This window comes from Sparus aurata, chromosome 24 (genome assembly GCF_900880675.1).
Source record: "Sparus aurata chromosome 24, fSpaAur1.1, whole genome shotgun sequence".
Lineage (NCBI taxonomy): Eukaryota > Metazoa > Chordata > Actinopteri > Spariformes > Sparidae > Sparus > Sparus aurata.
The window spans coordinates 16,758,667-16,778,343 of NC_044210.1; the positions used below are offsets into that span (position 1 = coordinate 16,758,667).

The 19,677-nt window shown below is 41.8% G+C and overlaps 1 protein-coding gene across 1 annotated transcript; it reads left to right on the forward strand.

Moving 5' to 3' along the window:
• The first annotated feature begins 10,732 nt into the window (after positions 1-10,732).
• On the forward strand, positions 10,733-18,851 carry LOC115577228 (NLR family CARD domain-containing protein 3-like). Its single transcript, XM_030410208.1, has 8 exons — positions 10,733-10,753; positions 10,893-11,121; positions 11,243-13,037; positions 13,134-13,307; positions 14,026-14,199; positions 14,825-14,998; positions 18,113-18,159; positions 18,286-18,851. Exons 1-8 carry the CDS (start codon positions 10,751-10,753, stop codon positions 18,849-18,851), a joined length of 3,162 nt encoding a protein of 1,053 aa, XP_030266068.1. The 5' UTR covers positions 10,733-10,750.
• The last annotated feature ends 826 nt before the right edge of the window (positions 18,852-19,677 follow it).

The following is a 19,677-nucleotide window of genomic DNA, read 5'->3' on the forward strand; positions in this document are numbered from 1 at the left end:
CGGAAACATTCAGTGGTTCATTGGATGAAAGCTGCTGGATGTTTCCACAGGAAGCTGCACATTTTCACAGCAGATGTTGAAGGAGAGTGAACACACTTCCCAAAGCTGCAGAACACACTCAGTCTGAGAGAGATGTTCCTCCCCGTGTTGACTTCATACACAAGCTGAGTGGAAACTTCAGTAAAAGCTTTGACAGCTTCAGCCTCGGGCAGCAGCTCCTCCTGCTGACCCACAATCCTCTCCTCATCACAGAACTTTTCACAGGAGGTGACACAGACGTTGAGGTGGGCTCATGTGGGATCTCTGCAGCTGGAGCTCATTGATCTGTGAGGAAGTGATGCATGAAGAGCATTTAGAGGCCACTGACCTGCTGCTTTCTGGCTGCTGCACACTGTTTTCATGGTCTAACCAAAGCAGCACTGCACACCTGGACCACGTTTGGACCCACTGACGGCTGTGAGTCGGCTTTTTCCACCGTCAACAACATGAAGAACAAGTGTGGTTCCAGGCTCACAGGTGAACACCTACAGATCTGCATGAGAACGGCAGCGACTCCATTCAGCCAAGATTGAAATCAGTGGCAGGACCATCACATGCCCATTCCTCTCAGGAAGACAAGTCAAAGAAAAGAAGCAGATATTCAAAGAGAAAAGGCTGTTTGCACTTTTTATTGACTGTTTTCTGAATATGTTGACGTGGTTTCACTTGAAATGTCTAATTGAAGCGTAAAAAAGGTTATTCTGAGCTCTGTTTTCATCTCTTATAGCTTTTATACTGAGGCTTCTGTTTTCTTTAACTTGAAATAAAGGCGTTAAATTAATTCACCTGTGACGACTTCTATTTCTGGTAAAATATCTGGTTGATGACTGTACAAGTGTTGAACATTGAATGTGGGGAAGACTATAAGACACAAGCTGGACTTTGTGAGGTTCAGACCTTTTACTGGGAGGAAATTTTAGTAACTTTAAAAGCTTTGATTGATTGAATCAATGAATTGAGGCATTGGAACTGGATTTGTTCAAAGAGAATCAAACTCCCCCACAGAAATGGTACATTCCGGGGGCGGGGCCACTGCAGTGCACCTGATCAGCCACCTGTAGCCTATAAAGCTGAGCTGCTGCCACACAGACGGTCTTCTGTTCCTCAGTGTGACATTCGTAGTGATGTGTCTTCTGTGTTGAGTAGTCCAGGAAGATATTTGTGAAGCGCGTATCGAGGTTTGTTCGAAGCCTCACGAGCCGGCCGTACCACGTGACTGATTCAGGGACTGTTTTGTGGTTTTGGCGTTCAATTCCAAATTTAAGGGGCAACAAAATGCAATGGAGGTCCCCCGTTACCTCACATTCTGTGTAGTTTCTGTTTTTTCTTTGCGATCTATTCGAGTGTCATTTAACTTTACGATGGAACCTGCGAGAAAGAAAAGATTTTCCCTGTCTGGGAACAATTTGAGCTGATCTCCCATAATAATGTATACACAGTAATGACTAAATGTGGCAACACAGCATATCCCTTGTTCTGATTTCTTTCTTCTCATGTCTGGTATTTTAAAAGGTGACGTGTCTGTGTTCCAAAGAACTTTGATACAACAACACCTCCTCTATGCTGAGGCATTATGGGGCCTTACATGGGAACAAGGAGACCAACCAAGGTGGACCAAGCTCAGGTAAGCCATTTTAGGATGCAATGATGAGACAGCATACAAACATACAACTACAGCATTAATCTATATTTTAATTGTGACTAATTAATGACATCTGTAATTGAATACTGCATTTTTTTGTCATCAGGAGGGAAGACTGATGTGGATGAGGCATGGTCACCATGGTTACTGAGGATTCCCAGCCCTTCACTAATGTGGAAGACAAATGGTTCAGAAATCTTTGAACTGCTTGCCTCAGAAACTTCACATTTTTAAGTTTCCATCAGTATGAAAGTAATCTGGTGACAGTAGCGTGTATATCCACAGGCACACTGCAAACAGGAAGTTCTGATAACTAATTCAGCAAAGTTTAATTGAGGTCCTGAGATGTTCTGTGGACTACGACACTTCACCTGACTCTCCATCAGCACGGAGCTGAAAAGACGAGGACTGAATTCCTATTTAGTTGAATTTACCCTTTAATATCTGACAGCAGCTCTGGGTAGATACAGATGAGGATCATTTTAAACTCAGAAAAATAAGAACATGAACAAAAAGGAGAAAAATTAAAGCTTTCAACCCCCCTGATGATAATTCATGGAGCACTTTCCGAATCAAATCACACATAAAAAGAAAATATAAACGAGTAAAGTGACGGAAAACAGTGAAACAGGTCAAAGACATTTATTAAAGTGTGTTTTTGTGGGGGGCACTAGTGAGCAGCGCATGGAGTAGACGTGCTTTCATGGGCTCTTCCCTGCCAATATGTAAAATTATTATTCTGACAGTCTCGTACATAATTCTATCAGCCTCGGGAACAACTGTACACAGTAGTGGCCTAACCAGTTAAGTTTATGCAACGACATGCCGAGGAAGTCGTCAAAAAACGTCGAGTGGCCTCCACCATCCTCTGCTTCGTCTAGCGCTAATGCTAACAATGCTAGCGCTAATGCTAACAATGCTAGCGCTAATGCTAACAATGCTAGCGCTAGCCAGCCAGTTCATGACTCCAGCAGCACGGAGCTGTTGCCGTCAATATGGGAGAAAGTTTCCGACAAGATCCTGGGACACATGAACGGCAGGTTTGATAAACTAGAGCAAACACTTCAAGTAGTGCAGAGCTCTCAAAGGGAACTATTGGAGAAGGTTGAAACAGTGGAAGAACGAGTGCTGGACCATGAGAGCCGCATAACCTGCTTGAAGAAGGCAGTCTCTGGCCTGAAGGATGAAAACAACGCGCTCAGGCTAAAGGTGGATGACCTCGAAGGCCGGTCGCGTCGCAACAATATCAAGATTATCGGCATTCCTGAACAGGAAGAGGGCGGTAAACCAACCGAATTCATCGAGGCATTAATCCCGAAACTTTTTGGCAAAGACAGTTTTCAGTCACCGGTGGTTATCGACCGGGCGCACCGGACCCTGCGGCCGCCGCCCACAGCTGGAGCTAAGCCTCGCGCCATCATCGCCAGGGTCCACTTCTATCGGGAGAAGGAGCTCATACTTCGCCTCCGGAGGGAACGACAACTAGAGTACAAAGGCAACAAGGTGCTAATGTTCCCGGATTACACGCCTGAGGTGATGCGGCAGCGGCGTGAGTACACCGAGGCCCAGCGGATGCTACGGGAGCTAAAGGTGGAGCACAGCCTACTTTTCCCAGCGAGGCTCCGGATAAAGCACAAGGAGCGGTTCAAGGTCTTCAGAACACCGAGTGAGGCAATGACTTTTATCAACACTGACTTAAAGAACTCATCTTAAGACTAGTGCTACACTTCTCATTCAAATAACTGTGTTCAACACACTGAGAGACTGTCATTCTGATTCTTCGGACTCAGGTCAGTTATGTTTGGCAGCGGAACTGGGCTAAGTTAGCTATCACAGCTTTAACAGCGAGTTAGGTTTGAAGGCAGGTTTCAGACCGTGCGTGTAGCGGCCCCGAGCATGAAGGGATGTCTGTGCTTCGTTTGGGGAAGTGCTTGCGGGCGGGTAGGGGACATGTTCAGGTTCATGGGTTTGTTTGAGGGTGTTACCTCAGGTTACAATGGATGTACTTTGTGTGTCTTGTTTTATTATATTTTGTGCACGTTTGAGAGGATACCAGATTGCTTTTATTATAGGGATAATGTCAGTATCAGATAACGTAACACGTAGCAGCATAAATGATAAATTTACATTGGTCTCATGGAATGTAAAGGGATTGGGTCATGTGATTAAAAGGGGTCGCGTCTTCTCGCATCTCAAGTCATTAAAACCAGACGTAGTTTTTCTTCAGGAAACGCACATCGGTGTAAATGAGCAGCGCAGGTTGAGAGCAAATTGGATCTCACAAGTTTATCAAGCACCTTTTACCCGCAAGTCTAGGGGGGTTGCTATTCTTTTCCGAAAAGATATACCATTTAGTCTTGACTGTATGACAGCAGACCCATATGGCAGGTATTTGATGATATCTGGACACATAAACTCCCTTCCAATAACGTTGCTTAACATCTATGGTCCAAATATCGATAATCCTGATTTCTTCCGTAAAGCATTTGATTTGATACCGGACTCCAACCCGAATGTTATTATTGGAGGAGACTTTAATTGTTATCTGGACCCGGTCCTGGATAGGTTTTCTACAAAGCCACCTCCCACTATAGCTTCAGTGGGAATTCTGAATGATTTAATTAAAACAAGGAATATGGTTGAAATATGGCGCCTGCAGCATCCTACAGATAAGGAGTTTTCTTTTTATTCTCATGTCCATAAGTTTTACACTAGGATTGACTACTTTCTGATAGCTTCTGAATTACTGCCTAGTGTTACTAATTCTACGTATCGTAATATTTTAATATCTGATCACAGTCCAGTTTCTCTTAACTTCAGAAATATCCTATCTAGACCAAAATACAGCCGGCGCTTCAACCCTCTTCTTCTTGAAGACCAGTCTTTCATTTAGCATATGAATGCACGTATAAACGAATTTCTTGTTACAAATGATAATGGGGAGGTTTCGGATTCTGTTTTGTGGGAGGCCTTCAAAGTAGTTACAAGGGGCCACATTAGTTCATTTGAATCCACCAAGAAAAGAGAATTTAACAATCGTCTTAAGGACATTGAAAAAAATGCTTCCTGTACTGGAAGAGGCTTATAAATCTTCCCTCTCATCCGCTGATTACAATAAGATCTTGAAATTGAAATATGAATATAACACCATTCTTAATAAACGTGTTGGTAGTCTTTTATTAAAAAATAAACAGAAATATTTTGAACTTGGAGATAAACCAGAGAAGCTGCTAGCTAGCCAACTTAAAGGCGAAAGGGCTAAACAGGCCATTCATAGGATAAAATCCAAACCAGGCAGACTCCTAACCAATCCGAGAGAGATAAATGCGTGCTTCAGGGACTTCTATAAGGAACTGTATTCCAGTAAAGTAAAGGCCACTGAAGCAGATTTCTGTAACTTTTTTGCTCATTTAAATGTTCCCCAATTAGATAGTGCGGCGAGAGATGACTTAGATGCCCCATTTTCTGAAACTGACCTCTTGAATGCTATTCGAGCCTTCCCCTCTGGAAAAACATCCGGCCCAGATGGCTTTGGCTGTGAATTTTATAAATCATTTCGTGACAAAATGGTTCCACTCATGCTGAGAATGGTGAAAGATTCTATGAGAAATAAGACGCTCCCCAGTTCATTATATGAGGCAAATATCTCCTTGCTTTTGAAAGGGGGAAGGGAAGCGGTGGATCCTGCAAGTTACAGACCGGTTGCTCTCTTAAATTGTGATCTGAAAATAATAACTCAAGTTTTGGCTACAAAATTAGGTAGGCGTATTTCCACAATTATACACCCTAATCAGACTGGATTTATCCCAGGTCGCAGAAGAACGTAAAAAGCGGGGGTCTTGGTCTCCCGATTTTTAGGCATTATTACTGGGCTGCAAATGCAAGGGCTCTCATTTTCTGGCAGGGGGGTTCTCCTCATGATGACTCTTCCTCTCCGCTCTGGTTAAAAATTGAATCCATGTCTGTATCACAAACTTCGCTCCCAGCGTTGCTCTTTTCAATTGCACAGCCATCCCACAAGTTATTTGGTAACAATTTTGTTCTTAGCAATTCTTTGAAGATATTGAGTCAAATAAGAAAAGCCCTTGGATTACCAAATGTTTCATTAAATGCACCAATAGCGGGTAATCATTTGTTTAAACCAGGCTTGACGGATGGGGTGTTTCTGGACTGGAGAAAGAGAGGCCTACGTTGCATTTCTGATTTTTACATGGATAACAATTTTGCTTCTTTCCCTCTGCTCCAGGCTAGATATCACCTCCCTCAGTCACATTTTTATCGATATTTACAGGTCAGACATTTTGTAAGAGAACATGTTTCGGATTTCCCATTAAGACCACATAATTATAATTTTTATGATACATTTCTCTTACAACCAAACTCCAGGCATTTGATTTCCCGCTTTGTTACTGCTTTTGAGATGCCAGTGAGTACCAGTCATCTCAGGGATATATGGTCAAAAGAACTGGGAGTTCCACTGTCAGAGGAACTATGGGAGGAGGGCCTGTCCAGTATACAGAAGTGTTCAATAAACTCAAGATATCGCCTAATTCAATTTAAAGTCCTACATAGACTGCATTACTCCAAAACTAAACTTAATAGAATATTTGAATCAGTGTCTCCCATGTGTGATAGATGTAACAGAGCCGAAGGTTCACTCTCACATTTATTTTGGTATTGCCCAGTGCTGGACAGCTTTTGGAGCGACATATTCAATTGGTTCTCTAAGCAATATAAAATAATTATTCAACCAGACTGTAACCTTGCTATTTTTGGTTCCTCTGAAAGGACATCGACCCTCCCTTCCCACTGTAAGCAGGCTCTCAAAACAGGCATGGTAGCAGCCAAAAAATTTATTTGACTTAACTGGAAATCTCCATCATCCCCTTGCTTTAAGAGGTGGCTTAACGAAATGGTTTTTGTTTCAAGGATGGAACAGATTCGCCTTAGTAGAGGGAATGCACCTAAGCATTATGAGAAAACATGGAAACCATTTTTGGCCTTACTTGATGAGACCTAAATGACCAATAATATGAATCAGGCTGCTATGTGGTATTTGTAATTCATTCAGTTTCCTGTATTGTTTCTGTACTGACCAAGGCTTTGATTTTCCTCTCAGGGTAACAATGTCAGGTGTTGTATGTCCATTTTGTATGTAGGTTTTTGTTTTTTTTGGTTTTTTGTTTCCTTTCTCTGTCCTTTGTTTTTTGTAAAGAATAAAAAAAGTATGTTTTTGTGTCTTCTGGTGCTTCTCCTCTGCTCTGCTGCCCTTTAGCTCCCTCTTGTGGTGAATCTCGTGTCCTGCGCTCTCAGTCTGACAGCTCTGACACTTCATCCAGCCCTGAACTGATCTTATAACAAAGCTGCTTTTATATTCAACATGACTAAGAAGTAGCTCATATTACAGTAGTTACTGTTTAATGTAGGCTGGTGCAAACTGACACGTTTTACAAGGAAATAAACATCCTAATGTTTTGCATTTTAAAGCCGAATTTACAAGAAGTCACCAGTGATTAAGGATTTGTCAAAATTATATTCAAGGATATTCATTGAAATGTACCGTATTTAATAATGAATGGTGTCCACATCAGCTGTGAAAACATTCTGACCAACACATTCTACTCTTGATTGGAACTTCAATACCCAGAAATCCTCTGTGGCGACGTCACTAACAGTTTGAACATGTCAACCCCCAGACTCCCTTATGAAATCTCCCCATTTAGTGAGTTTTTGAGTTAGGAGACACTTTATAAACTCCCTGAAACGCTGTTTGTGACTGATTCTTCATTATTTGAGCCTTCTTTTAAATTCGGCATGTGTCAGCTCGTTGTGGGTCGTGCTGCAGCCCCCTCAGTCTAACAGGAAGACTCCCAGTCAGTCACACGCCTCTCTGGCTGTTTCCTCCTCACAGTTTACTTTCACTTTCTCTGACAGGTGTGTTGCGCACCTGTATTGGCCGTCTGAACCTCCAGCTGAAGGTAATGTAATGAATCTGACATGTTCGACTCGCTAACACAAGCTCTACTTTTCATTGTTACACCGGAAACAGCACAAAAAGTGAAGCTCGGTTGTTTATTTCTCGACGAACTCGTTTAAGTTTAAACTCGGGACGACGGAGGAGAAACAACAGCCGTTAAGAATATCCGCCATTTTGTGCTGATACCTGCTTACTTACTGAAACACAGCCAACACAGACTGACGACAGTTTAACTACCTTGGTTAAACATCTTTGAGTATTTAGAGTTTCACTGTAGAAGCTTAACTTCTTCTCATTATTCATATTATTACTCCGCGGTGTGTTACGTCATGTGACCTCAGACCTCAGCTACGTCACACAGGTGAAGCACACTCGCAACCATAAAGTAAACAAGTGTTATGTTCGTGACATAGGTCTATATTATATATTATATATATTATATTGTTTAGCTTGTAACACATTTAGTCACACATGAGGTTAAACTCAGATCGCTGCTCTTTGTATCAGAGTAAGATGACGAGCAGAATCTGTAAAAGATTCACTACATAAAAAACATGTTGGAAAACTCTTTTCTTACAAGAATTAATATTTTATTGATCACATATATATGAATATATGTAATATATTTTCACATAAACAAGAAATAATTTTTAGGCCCGATATCGAGACAATTTTCTCCCTGAACTCAAAATGAATGCAGTTAATTTATCACATGCAGGTAAAATCATGTTAGATGTAATAACAGAAGCACACTAGCAAAGTATTGGTTGTCTATTAACAACAGCAATGATAATAATAATAATAATAATAATAATAATAATAATAATAATAATAATAATACATCAGTGTCTTTATTTTTCTTGATGTTTTTCTGACATTAAATACATTCAAGTGAAATATTTATGAACAAACTCAGACAACAGTAAATATGTTAATAAATAGAAACTATTAGAGTTTTAAATGATTATTATCAACAGAGGTGGATTGAAACTTAGTACATTTACTCAAATACTGTATTAAGGCTCTAGTATTTCTTTTTATGCAACTTTATATTTCTACTCCACGACATTTTAAAGGCAAATATTTGTCTGACAGACTTTAATTCATAGTTAGTTTTCAGTTTCTCCCTGCTGTCCTGCCAAGTGAAGACTCTGTGCCGTTTGGTCTTTAAGATGTCAAAAGTTGTGGAGAACACTTGACAGTTTCTTAGAGCCAAACGTTGTTTAGAATAATAATTTCATTGGTGTGTGTGTTGCTGTGTAATCTTTGCTTCACACCTCTTGAATTTAGTCCATTAAACCACTGACCAATCAGGAGCTGCGCTGTGTGATTCTGCAGCTCATCTTAGTTTTTAACATTTTCATTTTATTTGTTGAATGTTTCAAACATTTTGTCCTTTCTCTCTTTTTCAAAGGTCACTTTATACTTCTTGTTGAGAAATAATTGTTTTATGTTCAAATTTTCATGGTTGAAATGAATAATAGTCAATTAATGTTCAGTTGATGTGCAGATGAATGATTTGTGTTTCCTCTCCAGATGAAAGTGTGTGTGAGTTGAGCAGCATGAATCAGTGTGAGGACAGAGAGGAGGGAGGCCCTCCCTCTAAAACCACTGGACCTGGACCTGGACCTGAACCAGGACCTGGGCCTGGACCTGAACCTGGACCTGAACCTGGACCTGGACCTGAGCCCAGCTGTGTGTCCTTCAAGAGTGACCAGTCAGATCATCATTACATTGATTTTAAAGGACAACCAGCTCCTGCTGTAAAGAGGTGAGCTGTTAATAACATTAATATGTGACTGATTCATGTTTTAACTGTGGAGAAAGATGTTTTTTGAAACCTGATGTTTATTTTCAGCTTCGTTCTTCTTCACTTAAATGTATATTCTCACTTTAGAAAGCTGCCCAATAGAACCAGTCTTCAACTCTTCATTTCACTTTATTGAACTAGTTTGGTCCAATATTCTCTGAAGGTTTATTCCTGATGTTTTCCACTATTTTATGGACAGAAGCTTCTGTGTCTGAAGACTAGAAAGTGAATTAACATCTCTGGTGGTCTTCTTCTCTGTCCAACAGGAGACCAGCCTCTACTGGACCTGGACCTGAGCCCAGCTGTGTTTCCCTCAAGAGTGACTGGTCAAAGGATGCAAACATTTATTTCAAACAAGAACATTCCTCAGACAGTCAGTAAGTTGTTGTCATGTTGCTCTCTGTTGATGTTTGTCCTCATTAAATCCAGTCTGACCAGTTGTCCTGATGGTCTTCATGTTCTCAGAGTGATGATGGAGGTCAGCGCAGGATTAGTATTAAAGGACAGGTTCACATTTCTTCATGTCCGTCCCTCAACAACTCTGACAGGACAGTGTTCCTCCTGTGGACAAACAGCAGTGACTCACCTCCTGCTGAAATCTGAGTCCTGCTGCTGAGGAGAGGAAGGGCTGTGTGTTATATCTGATGTTACAAGGGCCCGACCCATCAGGACTTCATGGTGCCAGTACCAAAACCCATATTAAGGAGTAAAAAACTCTGATAACTGATATATCGGCAGATTAGATATAAAATATATAAAAACAAATGACTTATTTTCTGATCTCTTAAATATAGTTTAAACACTTGAGACAAAGATATGAACTGAAGACAGAACATTTTACTGTTTTACAATATTTATGAAATATGCAAAAATAATAAAGTTATACAAACGGGTCTAAAGTTACATGGAGCATTTTTAAACTCAGACTTTAAGTATTTTTTCTTACTACAAGTCATGTCTACATGAATATTGCTTATATTTACAAATGATGAATTCATTAGTTTCTTTATATTTAGGCCGTTGCGTCATTAATCACCTAAAAGCAACACACAAAATATTCAATAAATGACTTTCGGGTCACAAATCAGACAAATTATATATCAAAATCAAGTTTGTATGAAAAACAAACCAGTAATTTAGTTTTTTGGTATCAGATTCAAAGTTTTACAGACACAATGTGACTGTTTCTTCATGATTCCTCCACAGAGTCGACCAGGAGAGCTCAGAGGTTCCCAGAGGTCCATCTGTCCAGCAGCATCAGACACACCTGGACTCCATATTTATGGTCTGTACATGAACAACAACTGCTTTTACATCCAGTCTGTTCACAATAATCTCCATGCTGCACTTTACAGACCAGTGGTGAATCTGTCCAACATGGATCTGATGTTAAATGTTGTCATTCACATAATATTCTGTTTCAGCTGCTGGAGGAGAACATTGTGACTTTTGTGAAGAACGAGCTGAAGAAGATCCAGAAGGTTCTGAGTTCAGATCACTCTGAATCCTCAGAGAGTCAATGTGATGATGAGGAGGTGTTGGACGGTGAGGATGAAGAGCAGAGGAGGAGCAGCAGAGAGGCATTTCTGAAGATCACACTTCACTTCCTGAGGAGAATGAAGCAGGAGGAGCTGGCTGACCGTCTGCAGAGCAGTAAGAGGATTTCACTGAAGATTTAACATGATGGATCAATGAGTCATACTTTAAGGGAAGGAAATTGTCTTATTTTATTTAGGAATAACTTAATGATGTTTGTTGTTCTGTGTTCATTTAGAACATCTTGCAGCACTTTGTCAGCGTGAACTTAAATCTGACCTGCAGAAGAAGTTCCAGTGTGTGTTTGAGGGGATCGCTAAAGCAGGAAACCCAACCCTTCTGAATCAGATCTACACAGAGCTCTACATCACAGAGGGAGGGACTGCAGAGGTCAATGATGAACATGAGGTCAGACAGATTGAAACAGCATCCAGGAAACCAGACAGACCAGAAACAACAATCAGACAAGAAGACATCTTTAAAGCCCCACCTGGAAGAGACGAACCAATCAGAACAGTGATGACAAGGGGAGTGGCTGGCATCGGGAAAACAGTCTTAACACAGAAGTTCACTCTGGACTGGGCTGAAGACAAAGCCAACCAGGACATACAGTTCACATTTCCATTCACTTTCAGAGAGCTGAATGTGCTGAGAGAGAAAAAGTTCAGCTTGGTGGAACTTGTTCATCACTTCTTCACTGAAACCAAAGAAATCTGCAGCTTTGAAGAGTTCCAGGTTGTGTTCATCTTTGACGGTCTGGATGAGTGTCGACTTCCTCTGGACTTCCACAACACTGAGTTCCTGACTGATGTTAGAGAGTCCACCTCAGTGGATGTGCTGCTGACAAACCTCATCAGGGGGAAACTGCTTCCCTCTGCTCGCCTCTGGATAACCACACGACCTGCAGCAGCCAATCAGATCCCTCCAGGGTGTGTTGACATGGTGACAGAGGTCAGAGGGTTTACTGACCCACAGAAGGAGGAGTACTTCAGGAAGAGATTCAGAGATGAGGAGCAGGCCAGCAGAATCATCTCCCACATCAAGACATCAAGAAGCCTCCACATCATGTGCCACATCCCAGTCTTCTGCTGGATCACTGCTACAGTTCTGGAGGATGTGTTGAAGACCAGAGAGGGAGAAGAGCTGCCCAAGACCCTGACTGAGATGTACATCCACTTCCTGGTGGTTCAGTCCAAAGTGAAGAACGTCAAGTATGATGGAGGAGCTGAGACAGATCCACACTGGACTCCAGAGAGCAGGAAGATGATTGAGTCTCTGGGAAAACTGGCTTTTGATCAGCTGCAGAGCGGCAACCTGATCTTCTATGAATCAGACCTGACAGAGTGTGGCATCGATATCAGAGCAGCCTCAGTGTACTCAGGAGTGTTCACACAGATCTTTAAAGAGGAGAGAGGACTGTACCAGGACAAGGTGTTCTGCTTCATCCATCTGAGTGTTCAGGAGTTTCTGGCTGCTCTTCATGTCCATCTGATGTTCATCAACTCTGGAGTCAATCTGCTGTCAGATGAAGAGCAGTCAACATCCTGGTGGTCTGAGGTTTTCATAGGAAAATCAACACGTTTCTACCAGAGTGCTGTGGACGAGGCCTTACAGAGTCCAAATGGACATCTGGACTTGTTCCTCCGCTTCCTCCTGGGTCTTTCACTACAGACCAATCAGTCTCTCCTACAAGGTCTGCAGACACAGACAGGAAGTAGCTCTAAAACCAATCAGGAAACAGTCAAGCACATAAAGAAGAAGTTCAAAAAGACTCTGTCTGCTGAGAGAAGCATCAATCTGTTCCACTGTCTGAATGAACTGAACGATCGTTCTCTAGTGGAGGAGATCCAACAGTACCTGAGTTCAGGACGTCTCTCCACAGATAAACTGTCTCCTGCTCAGTGGTCAGCTCTGGTCTTCATCTTACTGTCATCAGAAGAAGATCTGGATGTGTTTGACCTGAAGAAATACTCTGCTTCAGAGGAGGCTCTTCTGAGGCTGCTGCCAGTGGTCAAAGCCTCCAACAAAGCTCTGTAAGTGTGGAGAAGTTTCTTCAGAATGCAGTAAATGTGCTGTTATTGATCCTAATAGAAACAATTGTCTTGTTCTGCTTATTATTTTTTATCCAGACTGAGTAGCTGTGACCTCTCAGAGAGAAGCTGTGGAACTCTGTCCTCAGTTCTCAGCTCCCAGTCCTCTAGTCTGAGAGAACTGGACCTGAGTAACAACAACCTGCAGGATTCAGGAGTGAAGCTACTTTCTGCTGAACTGAAGAGTCCACACTGTGTCCTTGAAACTCTCAGGTCAGGATTCATTATTTTATTTTATTTTATTTTGAATGTGCTGTTATTGACCCAAATAAAAATTAATTTTCTTCATTATTCTTTGTCAAGACTGAGTGTCTGTAACCTCTCAGAGAGAAACCATGCTACTTATTATTGTTTAATGTCTGTTTAATCCAGATTTAGTATTAATGATTTTTCATATCTCTGACATATTCGCGTAAAACAGACAGAAAGTCTACATGTGCTACAATGATATTATGAATACTGCATCGCCTAATGTCTTCTTCACTGTTCACGCTCCAGACTGAGTAGCTGTGACCTCTCAGAGAGAAGCTGTGAAGCTCTGTCCTCAGTTTTCAGCTCCCAGTCCTCTAGTCTGAGAGAACTGGACCTGAGTAACAACAACCTGCAGGATTCAGGAGTGAAGCATCTGTCTGTTGGATTGGAGAGTCCACAGTGTAAACTTAAAACTCTCAGGTCAGGTAGTTCATAGTTTGTCTCAAACTACTATTGTTATTTCTTTAACATTTGAATTCAGTTCTCTCTCTCTGCCTTGTGTTAGAACTATGTTTTGAAACCATACTACTCATTTTTGTTAAATTTCTGTTTATTCCAGATTTCCTTTTGTTGATTACTCATTTCTCTGACATATTAGAGTAAAACAGAAAGCAAGTTCACATGTTCTACAATGATATTATCAATACTGTAAATGTCTTTTTTACTGTTCACGCTCCAGACTTGGTGTCTGTAACCTCTCGGAGAGAAGCTGTGGAACTCTGTCCTCAGTTCTCAGCTCCCAGTCCTCTAGTCTGAGAGAACTGGACCTGAGTAACAACAACCTGCAGGATTCAGGAGTGAAGCTACTTTCTGCTGAACTGAAGAGTCCACACTGTGTCCTTAAAACTCTCAGGTCAGGATTCATTATTTTATGTCATTAGTTCATTTAACTTTACAATTGGAGCAGGTCTTGATCATACTCCTAATATAATTCAATTTATTTAAGAGACCCAACATTTTCCTCATGAGCAAGCAGTTGTTACAGTGGCATGAAAAAACTGACTTTTAACAGGCATAAATCTCAAGCACAACCAGACTAAATAGTGAGACGCCATCTGTCTCAACTGGTTGGGTTGTGACAGACACAGAAGCCCCATTCACACTGCCTCTTCATTTCATCTTACTGTAGATGTGAAAGTTACAAAGGTGGAATGGGGGAACAGTTTCATTCCACCTCTGATCCTCCTAAAACTATAATATATATATTAAGATATATGCTTTCCTCAGGATGAACTGTAATTTATTTTCTTGCCATCATCAGGTCATCAGTTTAATCTGTACAATATGTTGGTTCATGGCCAAATATTTGCAAAACTAATGGCATTTCCATCGACTTCAGTTATATTCAACGTTTAGTGCTGATTATTGAAAACTAAGATGATGAATTTGATAAATATTAAACCCTTAAACACAGATGTGCACTGAATTATCAGGACTCTCAGCTGATCTGCGATGTTTGTTGTTTTGTGTGTCTGCAGGCTGTCAGGCTGTCTGATCACAGAGGAAGGCTGTACTTCTCTGGTCTCAGCTCTGGACTCCAACCCCTCCCATCTGAGAGAGCTGGACCTGAGCTACAATCATCCAGGAGACTCAGGAGTGAAGCAGCTTTCTGCTCGACTGGAGGATCCAGGCTGGAGACTGGACACTCTCAGGTATGTAGAGTCCTGCTGCAGCCACAGACAGTCAGTAGCCACATTCACACTGCACACTGCCAATTCTCCGCCTCTGTGTGAATTTCTCGGAGGCGGCGAGAGGTGAAATTTCGCTCCGACGCTGATCCGCCTCTGGAGGTGGTATCAGGGGCGCTTTATTGGTGAACTGAACCAGTGTGAATGAATAAGCCAGCTGTGCATATCAAGGGACTGTCGGTCTGACAGTCTGATAACAACACAGGTCCTTCACTCAACTCAGTAAAGAGAAATGTTCCACAAACCAAAGTTACACGACCAAACAAAAGCTGAGCAAGAAAATACAGCAGATCCACGTGACTTCAGTGAATTTTCCCCCAGAAAACAGCCTCCGTCCCCGTTAGTGAGTCAGACAGCGTCGAGTTTACTGATGGAAATTATTTACTTAAGCAAGTGAGATCCTGACCCACCAAACATCCTTGAGAGTGACAAAGTTAGGTTTTTAGCTCTAAATCACTACACATTATAACAGCATCCATGTAAGGGATAATGCCCGACGAGGTGTCCATAAACAGGAGTTAATGGATGACGCAGAGGCCCATTAACTCCTGTTTATGGACACCTCAAAGAGCATTATCCCACTTATACCATGGTCACTTGCCAAAGAAAAGAAATTCGGACCATTAATTTACATTTTCATGCGTTTTACAATCAAAATATTAAGTTTTTCACAAGCCATAACTTAGTTTCCCTGGTAACGCCTGAGGGTTTGACTAATACCTGGAACAGTCATTACTCTCCCGTAAGGTTCTTATGCAACGGAGACGTTGTTCACTCCTCCAGTAAATAGGACGGATCATAAATTCGACTTGGCAACGGGAGATATTCTAGTCCGCTCAGCGATGAGCCAGAAAGCTAATGCTATGCTAGCAAGATTAAAAGTAAATAACATTGCATACGGTTGACAAACAGTAAATATAATTTGACAGTATGCTAGCTAACACGATTAGCTAACTAACCAGTCATGTCATTGTCCCCAAATCAATAGCAAGATTTTCACGAACAAATGACCGGCCGTGTGTAACATTACTGTGGCCGCAGCCTGAAGCAGAGAGCTGAACAGTGAACGGGATATGGGATTATTCGCGTATCAGTAAGTTTAAAGGGGAAGTGAACTTTCTGCAGCTTGTGTGTTACAGTCGCCACCCTGTGGTGTTCAGAGGATACTGAAGGACTGATACACTGAACTCAGTGCTGGAAATAAAATATTCAGATTTGGTACGCCAGCTAGCGCATTAATTTGCAGTGGTGAACAGTCAAATTGACTGAAACTACTTAGTAGGTGTCCATATATCAGGGGTTAATTGACACCCTGCAGCCAATCAGAATCGAGTATTCCCCCAGACCATGGTATAAATGATTATAAAGTATTCGTGGGTTTAGATTGACAATGAAAACAGGGAAACACCTTAAAAACACACAGACGTCATCATCATGATGTGTAGGTCACGCCTCTATAGGAGCCGCAGCGTCGGCTTTCTGTGTGAATTACACGTCAGTTTGTAATCAAGGCGGAGCTGCTTCACTCTGTGTGAGCGACCAACGGCAGAGAATTGGTGAAGCGCTGCTGCGTTTGGGTAGTTATCATTATAACAGCCTGCAGGGGCAGGAAAGTTTCAGTGTTTTGCACCACCAGCTAAATCAAATGACAGAAGACATTCAGTGATGAATCATCTGCTCCATTGATTAACATGATATGTGACCTGTGCAGAGCTGCAGCTCTCTACAGTAGTTGGTGGACCTCTGGTTTAATGCTGTTGTAATTTACTTCAGCCTGGCTCATAGCTGCTGACTCAGTTTCACTCTCAGCTGTTCTGGAGCTGTTCCTGTTCACAACAGGACTCCAAACAAGTTGTAAACACATAATATGCAAACATAAATGAAGAAAACACACGTCCGCTCATTTTTGGTGTCTCAAAGTGTAACAAAATGTGTGAGGGGTTCTGAAGTAGCTAGCTAGCTAACGGCCGTTCGTCACTTGAGTCCTGCATCATTAGCTAACGCTAACGTTAGCTAGCTAGCTACAAGTTCAAATGAAGAAGGACTCATGTTAGCTAGCCAGCTAACGTTAGCGGCCGTTAGCGCGCTAGCTAACGGTCGCTATCAATAGCTAGCTGGCTAAACGCGAATAACATAGCTAACATTAGCGACCGTTAGCTAGCGCGCTTATGGCCGCCTTTGTTAGCTAACATGAACCACAGACAGACAGAAAGAAAGACAGATTCCTGGCTTCATAGTCAGATGTTCCTCTGGTCACATCTGGACACATCATGTTCACCACAGCAGATTTCAGACTAAGAGACATTTTCTGTCATTGTTTCTGCTTTTAATGGCATCAAACATGACATGAAGTTCTCCTCACAGTAACTATTACTGCTGTAATATACATCAGATATCAATCCAGCACCAAACTATAGTAACATGAACATGTCAACACATGAAACCATGAAACTGTTTCTATCACAAACAGGTTCAGTGACACTTGTGAGGTTCTGGAGGGAAACAGTCTGGGAGTCTCTGTCACTTGGTTTTGTGGCAGAGGTCGGGAACCAACGTCCAATGTTTTCTGATTGATTTATTACGTATAAATTGTATTTGTTTCTTTGCTCAGTAAAACAAAGTAGCAGAAACACAGCAAGAACAAAAAGCAGACTGTGCAGCTGAGATTCAGAAAAGCCCTCCAAGCTTCAAACAGGAATCGGACCTCAAAAGTTCTGATGTCCAAATACAAAAGTCCTATAATATAGAAACATAAGCACAAGTTGACATTGGATCAAACAGCAAGCGTAAGGTCGCCCACAGGAAACAGCAACAACATCCAATAAAATAAAGATGAAGTGATAAATCCAACAGGAGGTTTGTGTGTGTTCTCAGATGTTGTGGTCCTCTTTCACACACACCAACATCCTGTGGCTCACTCTCAGTGTGTGAGGAGAGTGGCAGAGGTGAAGAGGTTCAGGGAGAACAGGGAGAAGCAGCCTGATGGACAGATTGTGTTTCTGTGTATGAGAGTCATGTCATGTCCATGTTTGCATGCTGAAAGAGGATGTGCTGCTCTGACCCCCCTCCTCCTTTCAGGGTGGAGCCTGCTGGAGTCCGATGGTTGACACCAGGTCTGTGGAGATGTGAGTGTCTTTTTACTTTGATTCATGAAAACACTGTGACATCACTCATTAACATCTGTGATGTCATCATCACACTGATGACACATTAATAACTGCAGCTGTGTTGTGTCTTTTTCTCTCCATCAGATTCCTGTGAGCTCACAGTCGACACAAACGCAGTCGACAGAAGGATCAAACTGTCTGACAACAACAGGAAGATGACATGTGTGAAGGAGGATCAGTCATATCCTGATCATCCAGAGAGGTTTGAGTCCTGGTTGTGTCCTCAGCTGCTGTGTAGAACTGGTCTGACTGGTCGCTGTTACTGGGAGGTCGAGTGGAGAGGAGATGTTTCTATATCAGTGAGTTACAGAAGAATCAGAAGGAAAGGAAACAGTGAAGACTGTTGGTTTGGATACAATGATCAGTCCTGGCGTCTGAGGTGCTCTGATGATGGTCGTTACTCTGTCTGGCACAATAACAGACAAACAGACATCTCCTCCTCCTCCTCCTCCTCCTCCTCCTCCTCCTCCTCTGGTAGAGTAGCAGTGTATGTGGACTGTCCTGCTGGCACTCTGTCCTTCTACAGAGTCTCCTCTGACTCACTGATCCACCTCCACACCTTCAACACCACATTCACTGAACCTCTTTATCCTGGATTTGGGTTCATCTGGTCCAGTTCTGGTTCCTCAGTGAGTCTGTGTGGTGTTTAGTGTGCAGAGTCTCCTCCTGTCACAGAAACATTGTCAGTGCTGAACAGTTGAGTCTGTACAGGATCACAGTCACATCAATCTTTCAGCTTCTCGTCATAAATTCATCAGTCAACTTTGTACAAAATGATTCAAACTGATTGAAAAGATTCTTCATTTACATTTTAAACTTCTTCCATTAAATTGTGGAAATTGCGTTGACTTGTACTTTCTGTCATGTGTTGTTTTGAATTCTGGCTCTTGTTCCAATAAAATCCACAACTATTAGTGAAATGTAAGAAACAGAAAACATTGACTCGTCTGCAGCTTTAATTGTAAAGAATCATTGTGAACAAAGTTGTGAATGGACAGTAAAATCTGATCAAATGTACTCGACACTCCACCTGAAACACTCTGACTTGTTTCATGTGTTTCTAATGATGAAACCAAAAGTTTGATGGTGTTGGTTAACACATGTAATTATGTCTGTAGTGACGTGATAAACTGCACAACATCTGTTCATTTCTGTGTGATTATTATATGAGAAGAAAACACATTTTAATGACAATCATTGTGTTTCTCTCAGTGTTTTGTGGCTGTTGAAGTCCGGCTGTATTTTCAGGACGTTTGTTGGATTTGAATCTGGTCCGTGAAACTAAACAGCTGTGAGAAAAGTCTTTCTCTGTCTGAGCCGGTTGGCTGAAGATGTTGGAAGTCTGAGAGCCGGATGAAATACTGAAACACTTTCAGAGATCACAAACTAAACTGTCCTGATGAAGTTTTTAAACAAGTGCTGAAGAGATTTGAGCTCATGTTTGATGCTTCTGAACGTTGATGTTCAGAGCAAAGA

Coding starts and splice junctions, on each gene's coding strand:
- LOC115577228 (XM_030410208.1), top strand. Junction 11,122..11,242: donor GGCTGACCGTCTGCAGAGCA/GTAAGAGGATTT, acceptor GTGTTCATTTAG/AACATCTTGCAGCACTTTGT. Junction 13,038..13,133: donor AAAGCCTCCAACAAAGCTCT/GTAAGTGTGGAG, acceptor TTTTTTATCCAG/ACTGAGTAGCTGTGACCTCT.